The sequence below is a fragment of the Bos javanicus genome, chromosome 2, assembly GCF_032452875.1.
Source record: "Bos javanicus breed banteng chromosome 2, ARS-OSU_banteng_1.0, whole genome shotgun sequence".
Taxonomy (NCBI): domain Eukaryota; kingdom Metazoa; phylum Chordata; class Mammalia; order Artiodactyla; family Bovidae; genus Bos; species Bos javanicus.
Window position 1 is genome coordinate 77,820,942 of NC_083869.1, and position 27,414 is coordinate 77,848,355.

At 39.9% G+C, this 27,414-nt stretch overlaps 1 protein-coding gene across 1 annotated transcript in view; it reads left to right on the top strand.

Annotated features, from left to right (window-relative positions):
- LOC133256145 (neuroepithelial cell-transforming gene 1 protein-like) overlaps positions 1 to 25,315 on the top strand; it is a 94,599-nt gene extending 69,284 nt beyond the window's left edge. The window contains exon 3 of the mRNA XM_061430958.1: positions 22,981 to 25,315. Within this exon, the coding sequence (XP_061286942.1) occupies positions 22,981 to 24,685 (1,705 nt within the window). The 3' untranslated portion in view covers positions 24,686 to 25,315. The remainder of the gene's footprint in view (positions 1 to 22,980) is intronic.
- Positions 25,316 to 27,414: the final 2,099 nt, after the last annotated feature.

The window sequence follows — 27,414 nt, forward strand, 5'->3', positions numbered from 1 at the left end:
GCCATGTGACTTTTTAAAAGGAAGCAGGTAAATAAACTCAGTAAATTACTGAGACAGGTAACCCTCCACTGGGTACAGGCTCTCTGTCTCCTCATGAGTTTCCTTTACGTTGTTCACAGAGTTTGGCCATACAGCTTTTTTTTTTTTTTTTTTTTTGAGAGCTTCCCTGATAGATCAGTTGGTAAAGAATCCGCCTTCAATGAAGGAGACCCCGGTTTGATTCCTAGATCAGGAAGGTCCCCTGGAGAAGGGATAGGCTACCCATTCTAGTATTCTTGGGCTTCCCTTGTGGCTCAGCTGGTAAAGAATCAGCCTGCAGTGTAGGAGACTTGGGTTCTATTCCTGCATTGGAAAGATCCCCTGGAGAAGGGAAAGGCTACCCATTCCAGTATTCTGGCCTGGAGAACTGCATGGACTGGATAGTCCATGGGGTCGTGAAGAGTCAGACACATTTGAGTGACTTTGACTTCACTTTACTTCACTGAAGGGGAAGCCAGGGAAGTGATCTTATCATCTGCTAATTACTATTCTCCATTTCTACTTCTTTGATCTATAGAAAGAACCCACAAGTTAGGTAAAGTATTATGTGATTAAAAGATTTGAAAGGTATGCTTGGTTTAGAGATAAGTAAAGCCTGAGGAGTGCCTAGTTTAAATGTTAGTTTACAATATAGCTTTATTAAAGTGATAAGGAAAGGCACTTCCTGCTAAGCGTGGTTTCCTGCAATGAGTTGCTTACAATATGATAAGATAATTACAAGGTTGTATAGGCTAGGTACTAGGGGAAACAAGGAAGAACACAATCAGGGTTAGCTTCTGAGATTGAATGTTCTGCACAATCTGGGTTTGGGAGGTGAGAGGCATTTTTGCCAATTGTCAGGTGCAAAGAAGCATCTGAGAGAAACCTGGCATGGCAAATAAGGAAAAAGTCTGTGTCCACAAGTTGTTGCTGTTATTCACTCGGTCAATCATGTGTCAGATTCTTTGCAACCCCGTGGACTGCAGCATGCCAGGCTTTCCTGTCCTTCCCTCCCAGAGTTTGAACAAACTCATGTCCATTGAGTCAATGATGCCATCCAAACATCTCATTCTCTGTTGTCCTTGTCCCCTTTCCTCAATCTTTCCCAGCATCAGGGTCTTTTCCAATGAGTTGGCTCTTTGCATCAGGTGCCCAGAGTATTGGAGCTTCAGCATCATTCCTTCTAATGGACATTCAGGATTGATTTCCTTTAGGATTGACTAGTTTGATCTCTCTGCTGTCCAAAGGACTCTCAAGAGTCTTCAATGCCACAGTTCAAAAGCATCAATTCTTCAGCACTCAACCTTTTTTATAGTCCAACTCTTATATCCGTACTTGACTGGTGGAAAAACCATATCTTTGACTAGACAGACCTTTGTTGGGAAAGTGATGTCTCTGGTATTAGTTTTGCCAAACATCAAAATGAATCCGCCACAGGTATACATGTGTTCCCCATCCCGAACCCTACCAGCCCCAAGCATCCAGCATCCTGCATCGAACCTGGACTGGCAACTCCTGAGTCCATAGACCGTGTCTCTGCTTTTTAATACACTAAGTTGTTACATAAATATATACAATGAAGTGGAAATACCATACCAATTAGAAGCGTTTTTATTTATTAAAAACCATTTATTAAAAACTAAAAATACTTTTCAAGTCATACATTTTATAGTGTTCCACTTTATCTTTAACCTGGTATTTTTCTTATTTTATCACAGAATTTAGTCCTAAAGTAATACATTTTTATCCTTGAAAATCTATTTATCTTCTTCTGCATTTCTGCAATAAAATATATCTCTGTATTTAAATTTAGATGTTTTTGTTTCTTTATGTTTCTTGTGATCAAAAAGCATTAAGCATTTTCTGGATTAAGCTATCATTACATTTATTAGTAGTACACAAATGATTAAAATAACTTTATATTTCTATTTGGATTAATCACTATTAAAATAAAAGTAAGTTTTAAGTGAAACTCATCTCTTAATGAGATGGATTTTTCCAATTAATTCATGAACTTATAAATAAACATTACTAATTTCTAGAATGAGAAATAGTTCTGTGAAAATTAACAGGGAAAAGATAAAACAAGAAGAAAGTTTAGATCACATTAGCTAAGTCTTAAAAAGGTGAATCAGTAATTGCTGGTGATGCATAATTTACAGTAAAATGAATACACATCCTCATTAATTATTCCAGATTTAATTTGTTCATACCAGAAATGAATAAATGAGCAGATAAAAGTTTGGATAATGATAGACTATTAGGGATCTGATAGCAAGTAAAATGAATATGAACTTAGAGAATATGATAATCTTTTGGGAAATTAATGAAAATATTTCTACTACATACTTGAATAAATATTTAAGAAAATATAAAGCCTTCACTTATTTCTAATATATATTCTTATTTCTCAGTGATAAACTAATTAAGAGAAAGTAATCCTGGAACTTTTTATCTCCCCTTCTTTGATGTAATGTAAAATTTGAGACTGAACCACAAACAAACACAAGGAAGAATGAAAAGGTGCACAAAGATAGAAAAGCTGAAAATTTAGAGAGGATTCCCTCTCTAACAGATTGGTAATTTTCAGCATACGTTTTATAATCCCTGATTATTTTATATCTAGCTAAAAATATAGTCTATATATAGATGTTGATAAGGACACAGGCTTGCCCCCTGAATATTTCTTACTAACCTTGTTATTGCTCCAGAACAATGAATTATTTGACAACTAACAGAGATGAGAAAAACTCCACTTTATTACAGGGTGTTGACTAAAAGACATCCAGTTGACTCCAGCAATTTCAAATGGTTTGTTTTATTGGTGCCCTGAATTTTTCACATTTCAAATAAATAAGTTTTGCTTCCTTTTCTTGCTAAGTCTTTATATGCTTATTTTTCTTCTCTTATTATAATATCTTGGATTTTCAGTATATTTTTTAGTAAAAGTTGTGGTAGTATAAGCCCATGCCATTTTATTTCTGAACAATGTATCATAATATGAAGTTTACTATACATTTGTTCCTTTTTAGAAATTCATTATCCAATAAAGGAATTATTTAAAGATAACTTTATCTTTTACAGTACAGTGCTCATGATAGCTTCTTAACCTTTAGTGCTACAAATTCCACTCATCCCCAATATTGCATATATCAGCACTTTTCCCCTACTCATTTCCATGAGATTTATTTCATAACTTTACAGTATGGTTAGATTATTTTGTCACCTTCCATCCTGAGATCCCCTTTGTAGCCCCTATGTAAAAACATACATATTTAATTTAGATACCTTAATATTTGCCTTATGTGTTTTACAGTTTTATGCATTTGACAAATGCATTATGTCAAATATATATGCCATTACAGTATCCTATATAATAGTCTTACTTTCTTAAGGAAAAAATCTTCTGTGCTTCAAGAACTCAACACTTTCTGTCCCCACGCCTGTAGAAACAACTGAACTTTTTATTGTAACAGTAACTTTACCTTTTCCATAATGTCATATAACTGGAATCATACTATACTCTATATAGTATAGAATCACTCTATACTATCATCAGACTGTTTTCAGACTACCTTCTTTCACTAAGTAATGTGCATTTAATGTTCTTATGCATCTTCTTTGTGGGTAGCTAGCCCATGTATATTCACTGCTCAAAAATATCCCAATTTATGGATATACTGAAGTTTATTCACCTATTTTAAAATATCCTAGTTGTTTCCAGATTTGGTGGTTATGAATAAATCTACTATAAACATTTATCTGCAGATTATTTTGTGGACATAAAATTTCAGTTTCAATGGATAAATATCTAAAAACATAATTGCTGGAACATATGGTAAGACCACGTTTCATTTTGTAAGAAACTGCCAAATTTTCTTCCAATTTCTCTGTACTATTTTTTTATTCCCATCAGAAAAGAATGAGAGTTGCTTGTGTTCCAAATCTTTGCCAGCAATTAATATTTTCAGTATTTTGAATTTTAGTAATTCTAATACTTGAATAATGGTATACCACTGTTGTATTTATATTCAACTATTTAATGACAAATGATTTACTGTTTTCTCATATTCTTAGCAATCTATATATATGTATTTATTTTGGTAAGAAGAATGTTCAGATTTTTAGCCCATTTTTTCAATTAGAATATTTCATTTCTTATTGTTGAGTTTTAAATGTTTTTTACATGTATATGTTTTGGATTTAAGAACTTGATCAGATATGTGTTTTGCAGGTATTTTCTTCCAGTCTGTAGCTTATTTTATGAATCTCTTCTCTTGAAATATAATTCACATTGTATAAATTCATCCAGTTAAAGTATGAATTTCAATGATTTTCTGGGTACACTATGGACTTCCCTGGTGTTTTAGATGGTAAAGAATCAGGATGCAATGCAGAAGACCTAGGTTCAATCCCTGGGTTGGGTACACTATTAATTTTCTAAAAATTTGGTAGAATATACATAGCATAAAATTGCCATTTTAACTTTTAAAGTGTAACATTTAGTGTCATTAATTTCAATCAAAGTATTGTGCAACTATCTGCAAAATTTTTCTCATCACCAAAGTAGAAACTGGAACCATTAAGCAATAATTTCTGATCCTCATACCTTCAACTCCTGAGACGTCTAATCTAATTTCTGTCTCTATGAGCTCACCGGTTCTAGAAATTTGATATTCAGTTCAGTACAGTTCAGTTGCTCAGTTGTGTCCGACTCTTTGAGACCCCAAGAATCGCAGCACACCAGGCCTCCCTGTCCATCACCAACTCCCGGAGTTCACTCAGACTCATGTCCATCGAGTCAGTGATGCCATCCAGCCATCTCATCTTCTGTTGTCCCCTTCTCCTCCTGCCCGCAATCCCTCCCAGCATCAGTCTTTTCCAATGAGTCAACTATTCGCATGAGGTGGACAAAGTACTGGAGTTTCAGCTTTAGCATCACTCCTTCCAAAGAAAACTCAGGGCTGATCTTCAGAATGGAATGATTGGATCTCCTTGCAGTCCAAGCGACTCTCAAGAGTCTTCTCCAACACCACAGTTCAAAAGCATCAATTCTTCAGCGCTCAGCTTTCTTCACAGTCCAACTCTCACATCCATACATGACCACAGGAAAAACCACAGCCTTGACTAGACGGACCTTTGTTGGCAAAGTAATGCCTCTGCTTTTCAATATGCTATCTAGATTGGTCATAACTTTCCTTCCAAGGAGTAAGCGTCTTTTAATTTCATGGCTGCAGTCACCATCTGCAGTGATTTTGGAGCCCCTCAAAATAAAGTCTGACACTCTTTCCGCTGTTTCCCCATCTATTTCACATGAAGTGATGGGACCAGATGACATGATCTTAGTTTTCTGAATGTTGAGCTTTAAGCCAACTTTTTCACTCTCCTTTTTCACTTTCAATCAAGAGGCGTTTTAGTTCCTCTTCATTTTCTGCCATAAGGGTGGTGTCATCTGCATATCTGAGGTTATTGATATTTCTTCTGGAAATCTTGATTCCAGCTTGTGCTTCTTCCATCCTAGCAGTTCTCATGATGTGCTCTGCATATAAGTTAAATAAGTAGGGTGACAATATACAGCCTTGACATACTCCTTTTCCTATTTGGAACCAGTCTGTTGTTCCATGTCACAGCAAAAACATGTTCTTTCTATCTGGCTTATTTCACTTAGCACAATATTTTTTAGGTTCATCCATGCTGTAACATGTGTAAGAACTTCATTCTTTTTCATGGCTGAATAATATTTCATTGCATGTTTATTCAAGATTTTGATTAGCCATTTATCTGTTCATGGAGAGTCAGGTAGTTCTTATTTTTTTCTTTTGTGAATTACATAGCAATGAACACTGGCACACAAGAATCAGTTAAAGTCACTATCTTCATTTCATTTGAATAAATATATGTAAGAGAGAGGAACTGCAGCATCATAGGCAACATAATTTGTTTAGCTTTTTGAGGATCTTACAAATTCTTTTCTATAGCAGCTACACTTCAATGCACAGGGTTCTAATTTCTTCACATTCTTGTCAATACTTGTTGTCTTTGGCTGAGTGTTTATGCTGCTCCCCTTCCATGCATATGTTGAAGCTCTAACTCATGGTGTAAATGTATTTGAAGAGGTGGATTTTAAGAAAGTAATTTAGGATATATGAGGTCATAAGACTTGAGCATTGAATCTATAGGAGGAGAGACATCAGGGCACTCTCTCTTTCTCACACTCTTGCTCAATCTTGCTCACTCTCTTCCTCCACACACATAAAGAAAATGCTATATGAACACAGAATGAGATCGTGACCACATACAAATCAAGAGAAGAGGCCTCAGAATGAAAACTACCTTGCTGACATCTTAATCTTATCTGTCCCAGTCCCCAGAGCAATAGAAAATAAATTTCTGTTGTTAAGCTACCCAGTGTATGGCATTTTAGCATGATAGCCCTAGTAAAGTAATATAGGTGAAGGGTGCCAGAGTAGGGTGAGGCTGTGACAAATATCTAAAATATGTATGGAACTTTGAAGCTTATAATAGGTAGAGACAGGAAGAGTTTTGCTGTGCATACTGGGAAAAACCTAGATTTTCATGAAAAGTCAGTTGGTAGGAATATGGTTATTGAAGGTCATTCTGGAGAAATCTTCAAAGGAAATAAAAAATAGTCATTGGAAACTAGAGAAAAAGCAGTACTTTGTAAAAAAGTGTTGAAAAACTTAGCTGAGTCATATTTTATTGTTGTACCAAAGTATAACTTGCAAGAAATGAAACTGGATATTTAGCTGAGGAGACTATTATTAATAGTGTTAAAGGGGAATGCACCTATGACAAATTGGATTTTGTAAGATGGAAAAATCCATGCACTGAGGAAAGGCTAGTCTCTTCAATAGAGAGTGCTTGATTTCCACCAACACAGGAGTAAAGTTGGACCCTTATATTACACCATATATAAAATTAACCCCCAAAGTGAAACAAAAAGCTAAATGGGAGGCAAAATTTAAACTCTTTAGAAGAAAGATTATGGATAAATCTTTAAGACCTCAGATTTGGCAATAGTTTCTTACATATAATCCAAAAATAAAAGCAGCAAAATAGACAAATTGAACTTCATCAAATTTAAAATTTTGTGTATCAAAGGACATTAGTAAGAAAGTGAAACTACAGCTTACAGAGTGGGAGACTGTATTTTAAAATTGCATGTTTATGAGATTAGGTCAGTTCAGTTCAGTTTTTCTTTGTGACCCCATGGACTGTAGCATGCCAGGCTTACCTGTCCAACACCAACTGCCAGAGCTTGCTCAAATTCATGTCCATCGAGTCGGTGATGCCATCCAACCATCTCATCCTCTGTCATCCACTTCTCCTCCTGCCTTCAAACTTTTCCAGCATCAGGGTCTTTTCTAATGAGCCAACACTTAGCATCAGGTGGCCAAAGTATTGAAGCTTCAGCTTCAGCATCAGTCCTTCCAATGAATACTCAGGACTGATTTCCTTTAGGATTAACTGGTTTTATCTTCTTGCAGTCCAAGGGACTATCAAGAGTCTTCTTCAACACCACAGTTCAAAAGCATCAATTCTTCAGCTCTCAGTCTGCTTTAAGATCCAACTCTCACATCCATACAAGACTACTGGAAAAACCATAGTTTTGACTCAACAGACCTTTGTCTGGAAAGTAATGTCTCTGCTTTTTAAAATGCTGTCTAGGTTAGTCATAGCTTTTCTTCCAAGGAGCAAATATCTTTTAATTTCATGGCTGCAGTCACCATCTGCAGTAATTCTGGAGTCCAAGAAAATGAAGTCTGTCACTATTTCCATTGTTTCCCCATCTATTTGCCATGAAGTGAGGGACCAAATGTCATTGCCTTGATCTTAGTTTTTTTAATATTGAGTTTTAATTCAGCTTTTTCACTCTCCTCTTTCACTTTTATCAAGAGGCTCTTTACTTACTCTTCACTTTCTGCCATAAGGGTGGTGTCATCTGGATATCTGAGGTTATTGATATTTCTCCCAGCAAACTTGATTCCAGCTTGTGCTTTATCCAGCCCAGCATTCCATATGTTATACTCTACAAAGTTAAATAAACATATTGACAATATAATCAATAGAGAAATGCAAAACAGATCAATAAGGTGATACTACTTTAAGCTTAGTAAAATGGCTCTTATTTTTTAATGTAAATTAATCATATTAGTTGTCCATGGCTGGCATAACAAAACATCATTGACTAGGTGGCTTAAACAATAGAAATGATATCTCACAGTTCAAGAGGCTGAGAATTCCAAGGCCAAACTGCTAACAGGTAGGTTTCTTTCCAAGACTTTGCCTCTTCGCTTATAGGTGATCACCATATCATTGTTTTATAGTTTTTATAATCTTGGTCTTTCACCCCCTTGGTTAAATTTATTTCTAGGTATATATTCTCTGTGATGTGATTTTGATGGGACTTTTATTTTATTTTATTTTTGCTTTCTCTTTCTGGTAGTTTATTATCACTGTTTAGAAAAGCAATAGATTCTGCATGTTAATATTATATCGTGCAAATGTTCTTATTTCCTATATTTATTTTAACAGTGTTTGGTTAGATGCTTTAGAGTTTTCTATATAGAGAGACAGCATATTATCTGCAAACAGTGACAGTTTTATGTCTTCCTTTAATGCTAACCTTATGGGAAGAGTAAGAAGTAGTTTCTCTTCTGGTGTCTTTTGAAAATATTTGAGAAGTTTGCTTGTAATTCTTCTTTAAATATTTGGTAGAATTTGAAAATGAAGATACCTGCTTCTGGGATTTTTCTTAGTAGTGAGATTTTGATTACTGATTTAATCTATGTATTTCTCTGAGATTTTCTGCTTCTTTTGAGTCAGCTTAGAAAATACATGGACCATAAACATCCAGATGTTCAAGCTGGTTTTAGAAAAGGCAGAGGAACCAGATATCAAATTGCCAACATCTGCTGGATCATCGAAAAAGCAAGAGAGTTCCAGAAAAACATCTATATCTGCTTTATTGACTATTGCAAAGCCTTTGACTGTGTGGATCACAATAAACTGTGGAAAATTCTGGAAGAGATGGGGATACCAGGCCACCTGACCTGCCTCTTGAGAAACCTATATGCAGGTCAGGAAGCAACAGTTAGAACTGGACATGGAATGACAGACTGATTCCAAATAGGAAAAGGAGTACATCAAGGCTGTATACTGTCACCCTGCTTATTTAACTTATTCAACTTATAGGCAGAGTACATCATGAGAAACGCTGGGATAGAAGAAGCACAAGCTGGAATCAAGATTGCTGGGAGAAATATCAATAACCTCAGATATGCAGATGACACCACCCTTATGGCAGAAAATGAAGAGGAACTAAAAAGCCTCTTGATGAAAGTGAAAGAGGAGAGTGAAAAAGTTGGCTTAAAGCTCAACATTCAGAAAACTAAGATCATGGCATCTGGTCCCATCACTTCATGGGAAATAGATGGGGAAACAGTGGAAAGAGTGTCAGACTATTTTGGGGGGCTCCAAAATCACTGCAGATGGTGACTGCAGCCATGAAATTAGAAGACACTTACTCCTTGGAAGGAAAGTTATAACCAACCTAGACAGCATATTGAAAAGCAGAGACATTACTTTGACAACAAAGGTCCGTCTAGTCAAAGCTATGGTTTTTCCAGTGGTCATGTATGGATGTGAGAGTTGGACTGTGAAGAAAGCTGAGAGCTGAAGAATTGATGCTTTTGAACTGTGGTGTTGGAGAAGACTCTTGAGAGTCCCCTGGACTGCAAGGAGATCCAACCAGTCCATTCTGAAGGAGATCAGCCCTGGGATTTCTTTGGAAGGAATGATGCTAAAGCTGAAACTCCAGTACTTTGGCCACCTCATGTGAAGAGTTGACTCATTGGAAAAGACTGATGCTAGGAGGGATTGGGGCAGGAGGAGAAGGGGACGACAGAGGGTGAGATGGCTAGATGGCATCACTGACTCGATGGACATGAGTTTGAGTGAACTCTGGGAGTTGGTGATGGATAGGGAAGCCTGGTGTGCTGCAATTCATGGGGTCACAAAGAGTAAGACACAACTGAGCGACTGAACTGAACTGAGAAAATTTTGCACTTTCTAGAAAATTCATTTAATCCATATAATCTGTGTATATGGAGTGGTTCATAGTCATCTTTAATAGTTCTTATTTGTGCAGTCATTAGGAATGTGTTGTTCAGTTACTAAGTCATGTGCAACCCTTTGCAACCTCATGGACTGCAGCATGAGGCTTCCCTGTCCTTCACTGTCACTTGGAGTATGCTCAAACTCATGTCCAGTGAGTCAGTGATGCCATCCAAACATCTCAATCTCTGTTGCCTTCTTCTCCTCCTGCCCTCAATCTTTCCCAGCATCAATATTTTCCAATGAGTCAGCTCTTTGCATCAGGTCGCCTAAGGATTGGAGCTTTAGCTTCAGCATTAGTCCTTCCAATGAATAATCAGAGTTGATTACCTTTAAGATTGACTGGTTTCATCAACTTGCAGTCCAAGAGACTCTCAAGAATCTTCTCCAATGCCACAGTTCAAAAGCATTGTTGTTCAGCATTCAGCCTTGATTATGGTCCAACTCTCACATCCATACATGGCTACTAGAAAAACCATGGCTTTGACTATCTGGACCTTTCTGGCAAAGTAATGTCTCTACTTTTTAACACTACTTCAGTATTCTTGCATGAAGAACCCCATGAACAGTGTGCACTGCATTAGTGATTTCCAAATATGACTATAATCAGAAATTTGGAGAGATGATGAAATATTCAATATCTCTGAGGTGGCAGTTGAGAAATCTGCATTTTTTAGAACAGATAAAATAATTTAATGCAGTCAGGTTTCAAAACAACTATGTACTTTACAATCAGTTTATAGTTAGAGATTTGGTGCATCTCAGTTCTTGAACCAGAGAAGGCAATGGCAACCCACTCCAGTACTCTTGCCTAGAAAATCCCATGGACACAGGAGCCTGGTAGGCTGCAGTCCATGGGGTCGCAATGAGTCGGACATGATTCAGCAACTTCACTCTCAATTTTCACTTTCATGCACTGGAGAAGGAAATGGCAACCCACTCCACTGTTCTTGCCTGGAGAATCCCAGGGATGGGGGAGCCTGGTGGGCTGACGTCTGTGGGGTTGCACAAAGTCGGACATGACTGAAGTGACTTAGCAGCAGCACCAGCAGTTCTTGAACATTCTTTTTATCTGTCTTTGATGATTTTTCATACAAAGATAATACTGCTTGTTTGGGATAAAAATGCTCTGACATGAGTTTGTTCCACTGACTTCACATCCCTGTTCTGACACTTCTTTAGTTTAATGTACTCCAAATAAAATTACAAGTCATTTTAGTTTTCAGAAAATCACTGTTCATGTTAGTTTAAGTGTTCTTTAAAGTCCAAACATTTTCTTCTGTGAGTACCATATAAAATCCCGGTGTTGTTAATCTTTGTTTGCCACCCTCCAGCCCTTACCTTTGTTGGCTTTAGCCTTCACTATGTGAATTTGACCTGAACAAACTACAGCACTAAGGTTGCAATGCTCTCCAGAGAGCAAAAAGAAGAGAATTGAGAAGTTGAGGCACTGATTCCCTTTCTGTCTTTTGTTTGTTCTAGCAGCAGCTGTGTTTCTTTAGGTACATAACTCTGAATGGCAGCCTTTCTTCCATGTCTCTGAGTCTATTATGGTAAAACTGACCACTTCATTTTTACATTCAGACCAAGGACTGGTAACAGCTTCCAACAGTTGCTAATACCTGGAATCCCAAACCTCTCTTCTTGCTTTTTGGCTGAGTCTTTCTACAATTGTAAAAAAAAGAAAAGAAAAGCAAACAAAGAAAAAAACCCTAACAACAACAAACCAAAAAGCCGTCACTGAATTCTTTGAACTGAAGTGTTGTATATTTCCTTATGAAAATCCTACTCATGCAATCTCTGGTGGCTGCCTGTTGCATTTAAATAAACTATGAACATTGATTTTACCCCTGAATTCCTTACATGTTTGGACCCTCAGCATCCCTCCCACCTGTTCATACTGTATTCTCCCCATCATCTTCTGCTTCCCAGGTGGTTCAGTGGTAAAAAGATGCAAGAGACACCAATGTAGGAGACTCAAGAGATGTAGGTTTCAATCCCTGGGTAAGAAAGATCCTTTGGAGAAGGAAATGGAAACCCAATCCAGTAATCTTGCCTGGAAAATCCCCTGGACAGAGGAGCCTGGCAGCCTACAGTCCATGGGATCACAAAGAGTCTGACATAACTGAGCAACTGATCTTACACACACACACACACACACACACACACACACAGTATCATCTAACTTTTCTTACTGTCCCTTTAACCTGCCAAAGCTTTAGTATTTTCCTCTGTATTGTGTCTGCAATGGTGCTTTTCCTTCAGATCATTAAAAGTTTACATCCATCTGGTCTTTAAAATCACAATTCCCAAGTTATCTGCTAAATGAAGTCTTCTTGATACTCTAACTTGTCTGGGGAAACAAAAGAACCAAGGAAAAAATAGTTGGAAGTTTCTAAGAGAGAACTTAATTGACCCTACTACTTTAAAAGGGCTAATCAAGTTTTAGACCTTTCTTTATTTTACCTGTATCTTCCTGAAGAATGTAGGCTGTGAAGTTACAAACTTCTGTAATAGGCAGAAGTTTTCTGCACAACCAGTGAAATCTCTATTTCAAAAATAACATTAAACAAATAGTATTTAACCTTTTATGACTTTGACAATATTATTTTAACACTGCAGGTTTATTTGCATAATCTACATATGTATATTCTGAACTTTATCTTCCCTTAGTATCTATCTGCAATGTGAATGTGTCTATAAGGCTGGATTTAATGATGCATTTAGTCAGCCCCTCAGCATACACAAAGGTATCTTGTCTTTTTTGTGTTATTTCCATCAAAATGTGTAAACATTTGTTTGATTTAGTAACAACAGGAAAGGTATGAGGAAAGACAAAGTATCTAGAAGAAAACCCATCAACACACCATTATGATTTATACGGCACAATCTGAAACACCTTTGCAGTATGTTGGTATAAAAAAGTCTATAAAAATGAATGTCTGGGTGGAATTCATTATAGAATGGGATTTACAATAAAGGTGAGTTTTCTGCTTAACAAAGACACACTGAGAAAGCTTCAGAAAATTTGGAAATGTTGAACACTGACAAGACAATTTCTGTGACTGACATAAGGCTACCAACCCAACTAGATAAAGACTGATGCCTTGTTTAGTATCTGGTACAGGTACTTAGTTCAATACCTTGCATAGCTTTCAGACTTTATCATGGGCAGTAATCACCTTCCTCTTGAGACAAAGCACTGATCTAATTATCCATCAGTCAAAATGTATCCGTACCTTGGAAAACTCTGGGGAACAGGAGACTCCGTATTCATGTATTACATCAATCAATTGTAATATGTTGACTGTCCAAACTGATGATGTTTGGATTTATTGACCTATGGGTGTGCTTATTTATTTAGATTATGGGAAAGAGTCAGCCTTCACATGTTAAAATTTTTTCCTCTGCTTCAACTGTTTCCTGCTGTCAGAGACAAAACTAACTTTAAGACAAAATTAACAAAGGCCACTTATTCATAAATTTGTGATAAAGGAACCCATTTACTATCACTTTTGTTTCAGCAATGTCTCAAAATCGTCTGAAAGTGGAGTTAATTTTATAAGGTACAAAAGGGAAATGCGGAAGGGAAGCATTCTATTAAGTTGGGATTTTAGAAAGTTGGGAGTTTTTCCAATTGGTCTTTAGATACATTTGTCAGTCAGTTGGCTACAAGGGGGCAAGAAAGTTGTTTGGAAACAATTTGGAAGAAGAAAGGTTATTAAATATCAGGGTCAGACGATTCTGTATGACCAGCCATTTTTGAAACAAGTAGAGTTGATGGAAGGCTCTTTGTCATCACACTGTCACAATAGTGCATCTGGGGAGTGGAGGTGGCAGGAAGTTTCTCATCGCTCCTGTATGTGCTTTTTGCAAGACATGAGACCTTTCACTTGAACTTCCCTTTCAAAGTTCTGACTACGTTTTATGAGTTCCCTTTTAGCATTTAGAGACTATGGTTAAATGCATTGTCAACTCAAATGACAACCAGATTTTCAAGCTGCCATTTCACAAAGAAAGATCATGAACTTTAGTGAATGGCTTAATTCACATTGTTAGGGACAAGGGAGGCTGGATTCAAATCTAAGCCTCCTGCTCCAAAACTCAAAAGCCTCCCCGGCTGTGAAGTTTTGTCTTTTTCCCAAGTCAAAGGGAAATAATGGATGGGGAACTTTTGAGCCAGAAAATTACATCCTTATATTTCAGTGAAAGAGCCTGTGGCCCAGAAGAAAAAATGGGCTTGCTATACAGCATACAGCTAATTAATGACAGATCACAGAGCTAATAATGGGGAAGATTAACACTGAATTCCCAGACTCCCAGACTCATCCACTTCAGCTCCTTCTGTTATGAGCTGTGTGACTTATTTGAGGTTGTGAATGAAGTGGTCATATGTCACAATATATTGCTTTAACTTTGCTTGCCAGAAACACAGTGCAAGAGGGTTATAATGGTAACCTACTTCACCAGGTTATTGGTAATAAGATTAAATTAAAAATTAATATATGTAAAGCTCTATCACAATACCTGGGATGAAATTGAGAGCTGCTTATGTGTCAAGCAGGATGGCAACACTGAAGTGCTCCTGGTTTGAACTTCCTGGTGCAGCTGCCTTAATTCTTCTGTGGAAGGGTCTCTTTCATATTTCATTTTGATTTAAGACAGACATAGATACCTTCCAGCAAAGCTCTTCTCACGCATAGCCCAACGCCTCTGTATAGCTTTGTTTGGATATGCATAGCATCTGGATAAAATCAGAAACTGTAACATAGTACAGGTCATTTAAGTCCTAGAGGAAATGCCCCCTTTAGATTTATGCTTAGAAATGCAAACCCAATGGATTTCTGAGCAAGAGATACTGCTGGCTTAGCCTCCAAACTAGGTTTAGCAGAGGACAATGATCCAATTTATTTAAATCAATGTGCATTGATTTATAGCTGATGTTTTTATCCTTATATATTATGTCTTTTTAGAAGGGTACCTTTGCTTTATCGCCTAAATTTACTTGTTTGCTCCAAAAAGGAATAAGCTCCTTTCAGATATATGCTGAAGGCAAAAAATGTGCTGATTTAAGTCTCACAGCAATTCACACATAGTATTATATTGGGTTGCTTCATTCCTGTAGTCACCTTTCTAATTTAATGCATTCCAACATACAAACTCCCTAAGAAACCAACCTTAAAGATTATCCTCTATGTTACCAAAGGTCTGGAATCTGAATTTATTCAGCTCCTTCTAATACTCCTCAAAGTATACACAGACACAGACACACAACTTCTGATACCGTAGAACACAAAGGAGCCACCAGTGTCGGTCTTAACAAAGGTGAGCATCTTCTATTAACTTATGCTGCTCTGATCATGCAAACTGATTGAGTTTTTTTTCTGCAAGCTTTCCCTGTTCAGCCAGAGGACAGAAGGTTATGGTATCAGCAAAAACTCTGGATATGTGTATACATGTATATTTATAATTATTATTGTATGTATTATATTGATGTGTAGATTAAGTAGATTAATTTTATATAAAATAAATATCAACATATACTAGGCATACACTATATGCATTTACAGAATATGTTTATGAACATAATGATGCCTACAAAGACTCACTGATAATGGGAAATTTCACATAGTTTGGGGAAGAATTCCATTTGTCCAAAAAATTTATAATTCTTCTATATATTTAAAAAATTTTGCAAATTCAACAGTCTTCAAAAGTAACCTAATCTTTGCTTTTTTGGAAGCAGAATGCTACAATGGAAAGAACACAAACTTGTCCAAGAGTCTCAGTTCTGTAATTTATCAGCTGCATTGCCTTGAGCATGTTACTCAATTCTTCTGAACCTTAACCTCCACAGTAGGAATAGGGGGCTAAAATTCATCAGATTACTGAGAAGAAATGCCTCTTGAGCCCCCAGCATGTCTAGACTGCAGAAAAGCTTCAGAAAATGACTTTCCCTTATTCCAAGGTTAGCAGAGGGCCTAAAGGATCACTGAAGGTTGTATCCCTGGCAAAAACTCAGAAAAATATTTGAGTTCTCCTTTCAGAAGGCCCTGCGCTCCTTGCCCACAGCCAGGAGGAGAGCAGGAAGATAAATGGAGATGTACTTTGGAAGTCAATGAGCTCTATAAATTCCAGGTATTATTCTTATATATCTCAACTCTTGATGATCTATTCAAGTCTCTGAAATCCTTAATCCTGCAGGATTTCACAGCACTGGATTTTTATTAACACACAGACGGATTCTTCTCTTCCTATTTTTTCCTCTGCCTTCAGCTCAATTCAGTTCAGTTCAGTCGCTCAGTCGTGTCCGACTCTTTGCGACCCCATGAAACGCAGCAGGCCAGGCCTCGCTGTCCATCACCAACTCCCGAAGTTCACTCAGACTCATGTGCATCGAGTCAGTGATGCCATCCAGCCATCTCATCCTCTGTCGTCCCCTTCTCCTCCTGTTCCCAATCCCTCCCAGCATCGGAGTCTTTTCCAATGAGTCAACTCTTCCCATGAGGTGGCCAAAGTACTGGAGTTTCAGCTTTAGCATCATTCCTTCCAAAGAAATCCCAGGGCTGATCTTCAGAATGGACTGGGTGGATATCCTTGCAGTCCAAGGGACTCTCATTTCTGCTTTTCCTCTGTACTTGAGAGTGACACTTTCCTAAACCTCAAGCAAGGCTTATGTCTACTTCGTAAGCAACAAGAGAGTTGGAAAAGAGACCAAATGGAGAAGCAAAAGAGAAGCTTTCTCACTAACCCTCTATCATCTTTCTTTAAGGTGGGGAACTCAGACATCTAAGCTTCTCCTCCTGTCTCTGCTTTTGCACTGCCAGTCCACTAGTGTTTCCACCCCCTCTGCTCCTCATCTGAATGACTAGCATCTAGTGACCCTTCTAGAGCTTGCTTAGCTGTGACATCTCTCAGGAAGGCTTCAGAATCATCTGTGACCTGAAACATTCTGGCTGGATTAAATCCCCACCCTGTATCATCTCCACACTATTTCTTTATTTGTTCTTTTAGAACATGAGTTGGTTTGAAGGCAAAAACCATGGTTCTGGTCCCTGATATCTCAGGATCAGGTGTACAGCTGGTGTTCAGCAAAATCTGTTGTATTAACTGAGTCAATTCCTTTTGATGGGAACAGAAATGGATCCATACCTCACTGCAGTAGAAGTTCTGTCAGCACTGTTCACTCTGTTATTTCCAAGGAGGGCTCTTAATACCTTCTGAATATATAAATGAAAATACAAAGCCTGAACTTTGTCAGAAGCACCTTTATTTTTTTTTTGATTATTTTTATTTATTTTTTTTGTTTTATTTTATTTAACTTTACAATATTGTATTGGTTTTGCCATATATCAAAATGAATCTGCCACAGGTATACATGTGCACCTTTAAAAATCGTTTAATAGCTTTACTGATACATAGTTCATAGACTGTACAAGCCATTCATTTAAACAGCATAATTTATACCAACTCAGTGGACATGATTTTGAGCTAACTCTGGGAGATAGTGAAGGACAGGAGAGCCTGGGATGCTGCAATCCACGGAGTCAACAAAGAGTTGAACATGACTTAGTGACTGATGAATGACAAAATTATAGTCACAAATATATGCAACCATCATCATCTTATTCAATTTAAGAATATTTTCATCACCTGCATAAGACACCCTGTATCCTTTAGCAAAGACAAACTTCTTTCATCCTCTTCCTCTGGCCATGCTGCTGCTGCTAAGTCGCCTCAGTCGTGTCTGACTCTGTGCGACCCCATAGACGGCAGCCCACCAGGCTCCCCCATCCCTGGGATTCTCCAGGCAAGAACACTGGAGTGGGTTGCCCTTTCCTTCTCCAATGCATGAAAGTGAAAAGTGAAAGTGAAGTCGCTCAGTCGTGTCCTACTCTTTACAACCCCATGGACTCCAGCCTACCAGGCTCCTCCGTCCATGGGGTTTTCTCTTCTGTTTTCTTCCATGGCTTGACTCGTGAGTAGTGAATCCAGGAGTCATATCCTGGTACCTTGACTGCTGTGGGGGTAGAAAATATTACAGGGTAGGGCCCCTTCCATGTGGGCTGGAGTTGAGCCTTTGGGGACCCATCTTTCCAGACTTTAATTAGGACTTGAATCTCTGAAGCATATAGAGGTGACTCTTTAGAATCTTTTGAGTCCTAGTTGACACCCCAAAACTGTGGTTTTGGAGAAGACTCCTGAGAGTCCCTTGGACTGCAAGGAGATCCAACCAGTCCATTCTAAAGATCAGTCCTGGGTGTTTTTTGGAAGGAATGATGCTAAAGTTGAAACTCCAGTACTTTGGCCACCTCATGCGAAGAGTTGACTCATTGGAAAAGACTCTGATGCTGGGAGGGATTGGGGGAAAGAGGAAAAGGGGATGACAGAGGATAAGATGGCTGGATGGCATCACCGACTCAACGGACATGAGTTTCAGTGAACTTCAAGAGTTGGTGATGGACAGGGAGTCCTGGCATGATGCGATTCATGGGATCACAAAGAGTCAGACACGACTGAGTGACTGAAATTAACTTAACTGAACTTACACCCCACAAGCTTATATCCTGCTGGAATTGCCCAATGGCCATGGTATAAGATTAGAGGGTCTTATTGACAAGTGGGACAAGAGAAGACCTCTTGCCCTATAGTCATTTGAAGGCCTGTTCCTTTGAAGGAACTCTCTAGTAATCTTTTGAAGGCCTTCTCCCCTAAATGAGTGCTGGAACGTAAGGAGATAACCTTCCATTGGAGGTTCCCAGGAAGAAAACGAGTCTCTCCTTTTGAAACCACCCCATATGATCTTCTTGAAAGCCTTCACTCTTAGCTTTAAGAGTCTAACCTTCAGTATATAAAGGGGTTTCTGGCAAATTAGTCTGTGGAACTAAGGTGGCAACCCCTATTAGGTCATTGTTCTGTAATGCTGCTCTCCTAGCTGCCTGATCAGCTGCTTGGTTCCCTTGTGCCATTTCCATGCTTCTTTTTCTATGTCCTTTACAGTGGGAGACTGAAACCTCAGTGGGCAGATGGACTGCCTCCAAGAGTCTAAGCATTTGATCACCTTATTTGATTGGGGACCCTCAGGTGGTCAAATGGCCTCTTTCTTTTCAAATAGCAACATGTGCATGTAGCATCAGAAAGGCATACTTGGAGTCAGTGCAAATGGCTACTCTTTTTCCTTTTCCCAGCTCTAAAGCTCAAGTCAGGGCTATGAGCTCAGCTAATTGGGCTGAAGTACCTGGTGCAAAGGTTTAGTCTCTATGGTCTCAAAATTGGAGACTGTTGCATATCCAGCTCTTCTTTTTCCATCCAAGACAAATCTGCTTCCATCAATGTACCGTATTTCCTCAGGATTGGTCAGAGGATCTTCTGACAATGCTTCATGGGGTTTTGTCCAGTGGTCCAAAGTTTCTAGGCAAGAGTGAAAGAAAAGAGAGCCCTCAGGGGTAGGCAGGAGTGTAGCTGGGTTAAGAACCTCACAAGTGGATATAGTCAGGCCTAGATTTTCCATCAGCACTACTTGATATCTAAGGACCCTTTGATCAGACATCCATTAATGGCCTCTCCCATTCAGGAGTTGTTTCACTTTTTGGCTGGTAAAAATAGCTTGCCCCCAAGAGAAAGTTTTAAAGCATCTTCTATCAGGACTACAATAGCTGCAAGATTTCAAAGGCAGGAAAGATATCTTCCCAATAAGGCTGTAGGACTCTCAGGGACCACCAGAAACTGGCAGGAAAATATTTGTTCATCCCAGCAATGAAGAAGTGCTCGGGTGAATCTTTTGTAATTATTTGCCCTAAAGTACCCAAAATGGTACAAGTTTGGCAGGAGAACTCTGGAGTAGGAGGTCAGGACAAAATAGGTAGTCCCTGTGTCAATCAAGCAATTCTCACAGCTACCTCCCACATCCAGCTGTACCCTTGGCCTCGGCCCCGTGATGGTTATCTGTCACAGGCAGGCTGGCTGGAGTGGGCCAATTCAGTCCTGTTGAACAATCGTGAGGGAAGGCTTGGTGCTTGACCTGGAGGCTCTTGGGTACCAAGGGCAAAGTGCTGCCCAATGTACCAATTGAAGACATTTGTACCAATCTGTTTTAGGAGGCTTCTCATGGTTCAGACACTCTTTGGCCCACTGCTTCACCTGTCTACAAATTAAGCATTTCCCTCATGCTTCCTCCTTTAAAGACTCAGGGTTTTTCATAGGGCTTCCCTGGAGGGTGGCCAGCAACTGGGCATGCCTTGTCTCTTTCCTTTTCTCCCTTTCTTGGGCCTTGGCCTCCCTCTCCTGTGCTCTATTATAAAAGGTATTGGTAGTGGTCTGGACCATCTCATCTAAAGAGGCAGCAGGGCCTTGCTGCTGTATTTGTTGTATCTTTATCCAGATACAGGGGGGACAGGAATTTGTCCTTTAAAATTACCTGTCCCTCGTCAGAGTCCAAGTCCAGATTGGTAAACTTTCAGAGGGCCTCTTTTAGCCTTTCCAGAAAGGCAATATGGTTCTCATTGGGCTCCTGAGTTATTGCTGAAATTCGTCACAGTCCCACAAGTAATAGGCTTCCTTCTATTTCCATTGGTGGACTTCCTTATGGGTGAATCTTTCTGAAGTTTATCCTACCCAGTACTGTTGCAACCTGAGAGCCAGGTGTCCCCAGGTCAGGGTACAGATCCCCAGGCAACGTGAGGCATGACAGCCTCCTGGAGATCAAATCCCTGGGCAGGTTGGCCTTCTGAGAATTGGGTCCCTGAGCAGGTTGAGGCATGTTGACCTCCTGGGACCCCTGGACTGGCAGATCCCTGAGCATGTTGAAGTGTGACAGTTACCCAGGGACCAGATCCCTAGTCAGGTCGACTTCCTGTGATCCCAGGCTGATAGATCCCCAAGCAGGCTGAGGTATGACAACCTCTCGGGGACCAGATCCTTAGTCAGGTTGAGGCAGGTCGACCTTCTGGGACCCCCTGGGCTGGAGTTGAGCACCCCCAAGGAGATCCAACCAGTCCATTCTAAAGGAGATCAGTCCTAGGTATTCTTTGGAAGGAATGATGCTGAAGCTGAAACTCCAATACTTTGGCCACCTCATGTGAAGAGTTGACTCATTAGAAAAGACTCTGATGCTGGGAGGGATTGGGGGCAGGAGGAGAAGGGGATGACAGAGGATGAGACGGCTGGATGACATCACTGACTCTATTGACGTGAGTTTGAGTGAACTCTGGGAGTTGGTGATGGGCAGGGAGGCCTGGTGTGCTGCAGTTCATGGGGTTGCAAAGAGTCGGACATGACTGAGCGACTGAAATGAACTGAACTGAACTGAATTCTAACCTATTGCCAGTTTGTTCACCGCAGATGGGAATAGATATCATGATGTAAACCTATCCAAGCCTGTGCCCTGACACTGGGAACCTGGTGAAACAGCCATAAGCCTTAATTTCTTATTGCTCTAGAGAATGTAAGTCAATAATTTCCTCCCCTAGTCCTCCATAAGAGCAGCTTAGGGTGTTTCCAATGGTAAACATTTCATTGTCATAGACCCACTTTAGGTGATAACAGAAGTAATGACAAAGGAGTGGGTTATCTGGTCCTGTTATTAAGAGTATTTTAATAACAGGCAGGGTGGAGCGATGTTGCCTACAAGGAGGCAGGATCCTGGTTGTAGGAGTTAGTAAGTGGCTTAAGAACAAATTAATAAAAGGCAATAGACCAGATGTTCCATAAAAGTGGAGTGGAGATTTGATCCGGGGGTATGTTTGTAACTTTAGGAGAAGGATGGTAAGAGTTTGGGCCCAAAGAGCCTATAGGGCTAACTCCCAAAGTGGCAAACACTATACATGGAAGCCCAATTGCCCTAGAAAGGATGTCAACAGATGGACTTCTAGCAGGCATTGTGTACCTGTCACCCACCATAGCAGGATCACTGAGAGATGCTGTTGTTGCACATATTGTTGGAAACACAGAAGATGAAGGCCTGAATATCTAGAGGGATTGGATATTATACAGTATTTCCCTCCCAAGGGCCATCTATATTCTGGTTGTCCCCCAAGAAGATTGTAGAGGCAACATTGTGGATCCGAATGGGGCTCAGTAAAAGAGCATGAAAGAGGGGGGAAGAGGACGGGGAAAAACTTTTGAAAGAATGACATAGCACAAGGGCATATAAAATCAAATGGGTCCAAGATGACAAGCAAATTCAACTAAACTTTGATACCCAATCTGTAGGCTAAATGAAACACTCAGAGGTGGCAGGACTGTTCCATCAGTTCAGTTAAGTTCAGTCACTCAGTTGTGTCCGACTCTTTGTGACCCCATGAATCACAGCATGCCAGGGCTCCATGTCCATCACCAACTCCTGGAGTTCACTCAGACTCATGTCCATTGAGTCAGTGATGCCATCCAGCCATCTCATCCTCTGTCATCCCCGTCTCCTCCTGCCCCCAATCCCTCCCAGCATCAGAGTCTTTTCCAATGAGTCAACTCTTCCCATGAGGTGGCCAAAGTACTGGAGTTTCAGCTTCAGCATCATTTCTTCCAAAGAAATCCCAGGGCTGATCTCCTTCAGAATGGACTGGTTGGATCTCCTTGCAGTCCAAGGGACTCTCAAGAGTCTTCTCCAACACCACAGTTCAAAAGCATCAGTTCTTTGGCGCTTAGCTTTCTTCACAGTCCAACTCTCATATCCATACAAGACCACTGGAAAAACCATAGCCTTGACTAGACACACCTTTGTTGGCAAAGTAATTTCTCTGCATTTGAATATGCTATCTACGTTGTCCATAGCTTTTCTTCCAAGGAGCAAGTGTCTATTAATTTCATGGCTGCAGTCACCATCTGCAGTGATTTTGGAACCGCCGCGGAGCCAGCGGCCGACACCCCCAGGCCCGGCCCGGACGGCAGATACTCCCTTCGGAGAGGTAGCTCCTTCACATTTTTAACACCTGGCCCCCATTGGGATTTCACTTTGAAAAGAAAACGAAGAGAGAAAGATGATGATGTTGTAAGCCTTAGCAGCCTTGATCTGAAGGAGCCAAGCAATAAAAGAGTACGACCTCTAGCTCGGGTCACATCCTTGGCAAATCTAATCTCTCCTGTAAGAAATGGAGCCGTCAGGCGCTTTGGTCAAACAATACAGTCATTTACCCTTCGTGGTGACAGCAGATCCCCAGCTTCAGCCCAAAAGTTTTCCAGCAGGTCGACAGTCCCAGTGCCTGCCAAGAGGAGAAGCAGCGCCCTGTGGTCAGAGACGTTAGACGGTAGCATGAAGCAGTCTCTAACCTCCAGGGAGATCAGACGTCAAGAGGCAATCTATGAAATGTCCCGAGGGGAACAGGACTTAATTGAGGACCTAAAACTTGCAAGAAAGGTCTACCACGACCCCATGTTAAAGCTGTCTATTATGTCAGAAGAGGAGCTCACACATATATTTGGTGATTTGGATGCTTACATACCTCTGCATGAAGATTTGTTGGAGAGAATAGGAGAAGCCACCAAGCCTGGCGGGACAGTGGAGCACGTTGGCCAGATTCTCGTGAACTGGTTGCCGGGCTTGAATGCCTACAAAGGCTACTGCAGTAACCAGCTGGCAGCCAAGGCTCTTCTGGATCAGAAGAAACAGGACCCAAGAGTCCAGGACTTCCTCCAGCGGTGTCTGGAGTCTCCCTTCAGCCGAAAACTGGATCTCTGGAGCTTCCTCGATATTCCTCGAAGCCGCCTTGTCAAATACCCTTTACTGTTGAAAGAGATTCTTAGACATACTCCCAAAGACCACCCGGATGTTCAGCTCCTGGAGGAGGCTATACTAATAATACAAGGAGTTCTCTCTGATATCAACGTGAAGAAAGGTGAATCAGAATGCCAATATTACATTGACAAGCTGGAGTATCTGGAGGAAAAGCAGAAGGACCCTAGAATTGAATCAAGCAAAGTGTTGCTCTGCCATGGGGAACTGAAAAATAAAAATGGACACAAACTGCACATTTTCCTGTTTCAAGACATCTTGGTGTTGACTCGACCTGTTACTCGAAACGAGCGTCACTCCTACCAGGTTTACCGGCAGCCCATCCCCGTCCAGGAGCTGGTCTTGGAAGACCTGCAGGATGGAGACGTGAGGATGGGAGGGTCCTTCCGAGGGGCTTTTGGCAACTCAGATAAAGCTAAAAACATTTTCCGAGTTCGCTTCCAAGACCCCTGTCTGGGCCAGTCCCACACTCTCCAAGCCAACGACGTGTTCCACAAGCAGCAGTGGTTCAGCTGCATCCGCAGTGCCATCGCCCCTTTCCAGCAGGCCACCGGCCCCTCGGAGCTCCACCAGGAGTGCAGGGAGAACCCCACCACCACCAGCAACGCCAGGGCCCAGAGACAGGCATCCACGGTCTCTAGCATGACTCAGGGCAAAGCTGATGGAGACGCTGCTGAGTGTGGCGCCCCGGTGCACACAGCAGACCACACGACGGGCATGAAAGCACCCCGAGCCCAGACCAGCCTCCGCAAAGCCAGGGACAGAGCCCAGGTCGGCGGCAAGCGGAAGGAGACCCCGGTATAAAGGAAGCTCTGGGCAACAGCTGCAAGAGACTTTATTTATGACGTTGTACAGTTTTTCTTTCTGTCCTGTGAGCACGGCAGCATTACTCAGTACCCGTCTCATGTCTTCTGTGTGTTTGGTTGGTTTTGGTTGTTGTTCTTTTATTTTTTTTAATGGCAGCTAAAGATACATATACAGATTACTGTTAAACTGCAATTTGTTTGTTTTTTTCTTCTCAGATCATTTAGAACATGCAAACCTGGTATTTTTAATCAAATGAAATACTTAACAGGTATTTTCATTCTGCACTCATCATGACTTTTTAATACCAATTGTGATATTTACAGTATTTGCCAAAACTTAAAATTTTACAAATACCAGGATTTTACCAGTGTTTCTTTGATGAACTTTGCATGCAAAATTTGAAATTGTAACATTGGCATCTAAGATCTACTTGGAATATTTGTAATATTTCAAAATTTACATTGAAACATAAGTTCTTGGAAAACAAACCAAACTTAATCGGTTTTCCATTTTGCCAACTGGAATGCTTTTTATTAGTTTGTTTTTCACTCTACATTCCTCATTTTTCATTGATTTAATCTGCCGATTATTTAATTTTTTTTTATTGTAAAGTAGTTTTTAGTCTTTCCTTTTTTTACTTTGATCCCTTTTCAAATTGGCACGTCTTTAAAGTATTTTTCTCCCTTGATTAAAAATGTGTGTATATATGTATGTTTTTAAATCATATTAACTTTACCAAGTGAAATCAAGCCATACTGTTTTTGAGCCAATTAAGAAAATTGCGATTTTTAAAGTGTAGTGTTTCAGGGTGGTGGACACACATGAAATGACTCAGTGTGTTCTGAACTACTGAAAGAAAACCATCTTAAGGATTTCATGGAAAGTTAATATTCTCTGAAAAGCAAGAGGGAAGGCAATTGACTGGTAATAAGTATTTTTAAAAAAAACAGAGGGAAAAAGAGTGTAGTTTTGTCTTAAAGTAAAAATGTCTGATTGTGTCAGACATTTCTGAGAAGAGATAGTAAAAGCTGAAGTCGAGAGTATGTAGTAAGTCGTAGAAGGCTTGGGGGATGTGAATGGTGTTTGCCTTGATTTACAGTACTTGCAAATAAGGGGTTTGAAAAGAAAAGGAAATGTGTTGAAAATTTGACCATATTAGATCCATTCTGGCAGATTTATTCGTAAGAGGGGAAAAGAGACTGGTGAGTGTTTTACTCTGAAAAGTTTCTGTTCAAATGTAATCATTGTCTTGGACGGGGGAGGACTGAAAACCCATGTCGTGGAAGATTTGTCATGGTTACTGTTCCAGTAAACGTGGACTGTTATGTGAACTGTATCTGGCCAGTGGAAATGAAAACTGAAAAAGACTGTAAATAATTAATTCCAAATGATTTCTCTGTATAAATGAATTATACAATTAAAAAAAAAAGTCACACCCATAAAAAAATAAATAAATAAATAAAGTCAGCCACTGTTTCCACTGTTTCCCCATCTATTTGCCTAGAAGTGATGGGACCAGATGCCATGATCTTCATTTTCTGAATGTTGAGTTTTAAGCCAATATTTTTACTCTCCTTTTTCACCTTCATCAAGAGGCTTTTTAGTTCCTCTTCACTTACTGCCATAAGGGTGGTGTCATCTGCATATCTGAGGTTATTGATATTTCTCCCGGCAATCTTGATTCCAGCTTGTGCTTCTTCCAGTCCAGCATTTCTCATAATGTATTCTGCATATAAGTTAAATAAGCAGGGTGACAATATACAGCCTTGACATACTCCTTTTCCTATTTGGAACCAGTCTGTTGTTCCATGTCCAGTTCTAACTGTTGCTTCCTGACCTGCATACAAATTTCTCAAGAGGCAGGTCAGGTGGTCTGGTATTCCCATCTCTTTCAGAATTTTGCACAGTTTATTGTGATCCACACAGTCAAAGGCTTTGGCATAGTCAATAAAGCAGAAACAGATGATTTTCTGGAGCTCTCTTGCTTTTGCGATGATTGAACAGATGTTGGCAACTTGGTCTCTGGTTCCTCTGCCTTTTCTAAAACCAGCTTGAACATTTGGAAGTTCATGGTTCACATATTGCTGAAGCCTGGCTTGGAGAATTTTGAGCATTACTTTACTAGTGTGTGAGATGAGTGCAATTGTTTGGTAGTTTGAGCATTCTTTGGCATTGCCTTTCTTTGGGATTGAAACGAAAATTGACCTTTTCCAGTCCTGTGGCCATGGCTGAGTGTTCCAAATTTGCTGGCATATTGAGTGCAGCACTTTCACAGCATCATCTTTCAGGATTTGAAATAGCTCCACTGGAATTCCATCACCTCCATTAGCTTTGTTCCTAGTGATGCTTTCTAAGGCCCACGTAACTTCACATTTCAGGATATCTGGTTTTAGGTGAGTGATCACACCATCATGATTATCTAGGTCATGAAAATCTTTTTTATACAGTTCTTCTGTGTATTCTTGCCACCTCTTCTTAATATCTTCTGCTTCTGTTAGGTCCATACCATTTCTGTCCTTTATCGAGCCCATATTTGCATGAAATGTTCCCTTGGTATCTCTAATTTTCTTGAAGATATCTCTAGTCTTTCCCATTCTGTTGTTTCCTCTATTTCTTTGCATTGACCGCTGAGGAAGGCTTTCTTATCTCTTCTTGCTATTCTTTGGAACTCTGCATTCAGATGTTTATATCCTTCTTTTTCTCCTTTGCTTTTCGCTTCTCTTCTT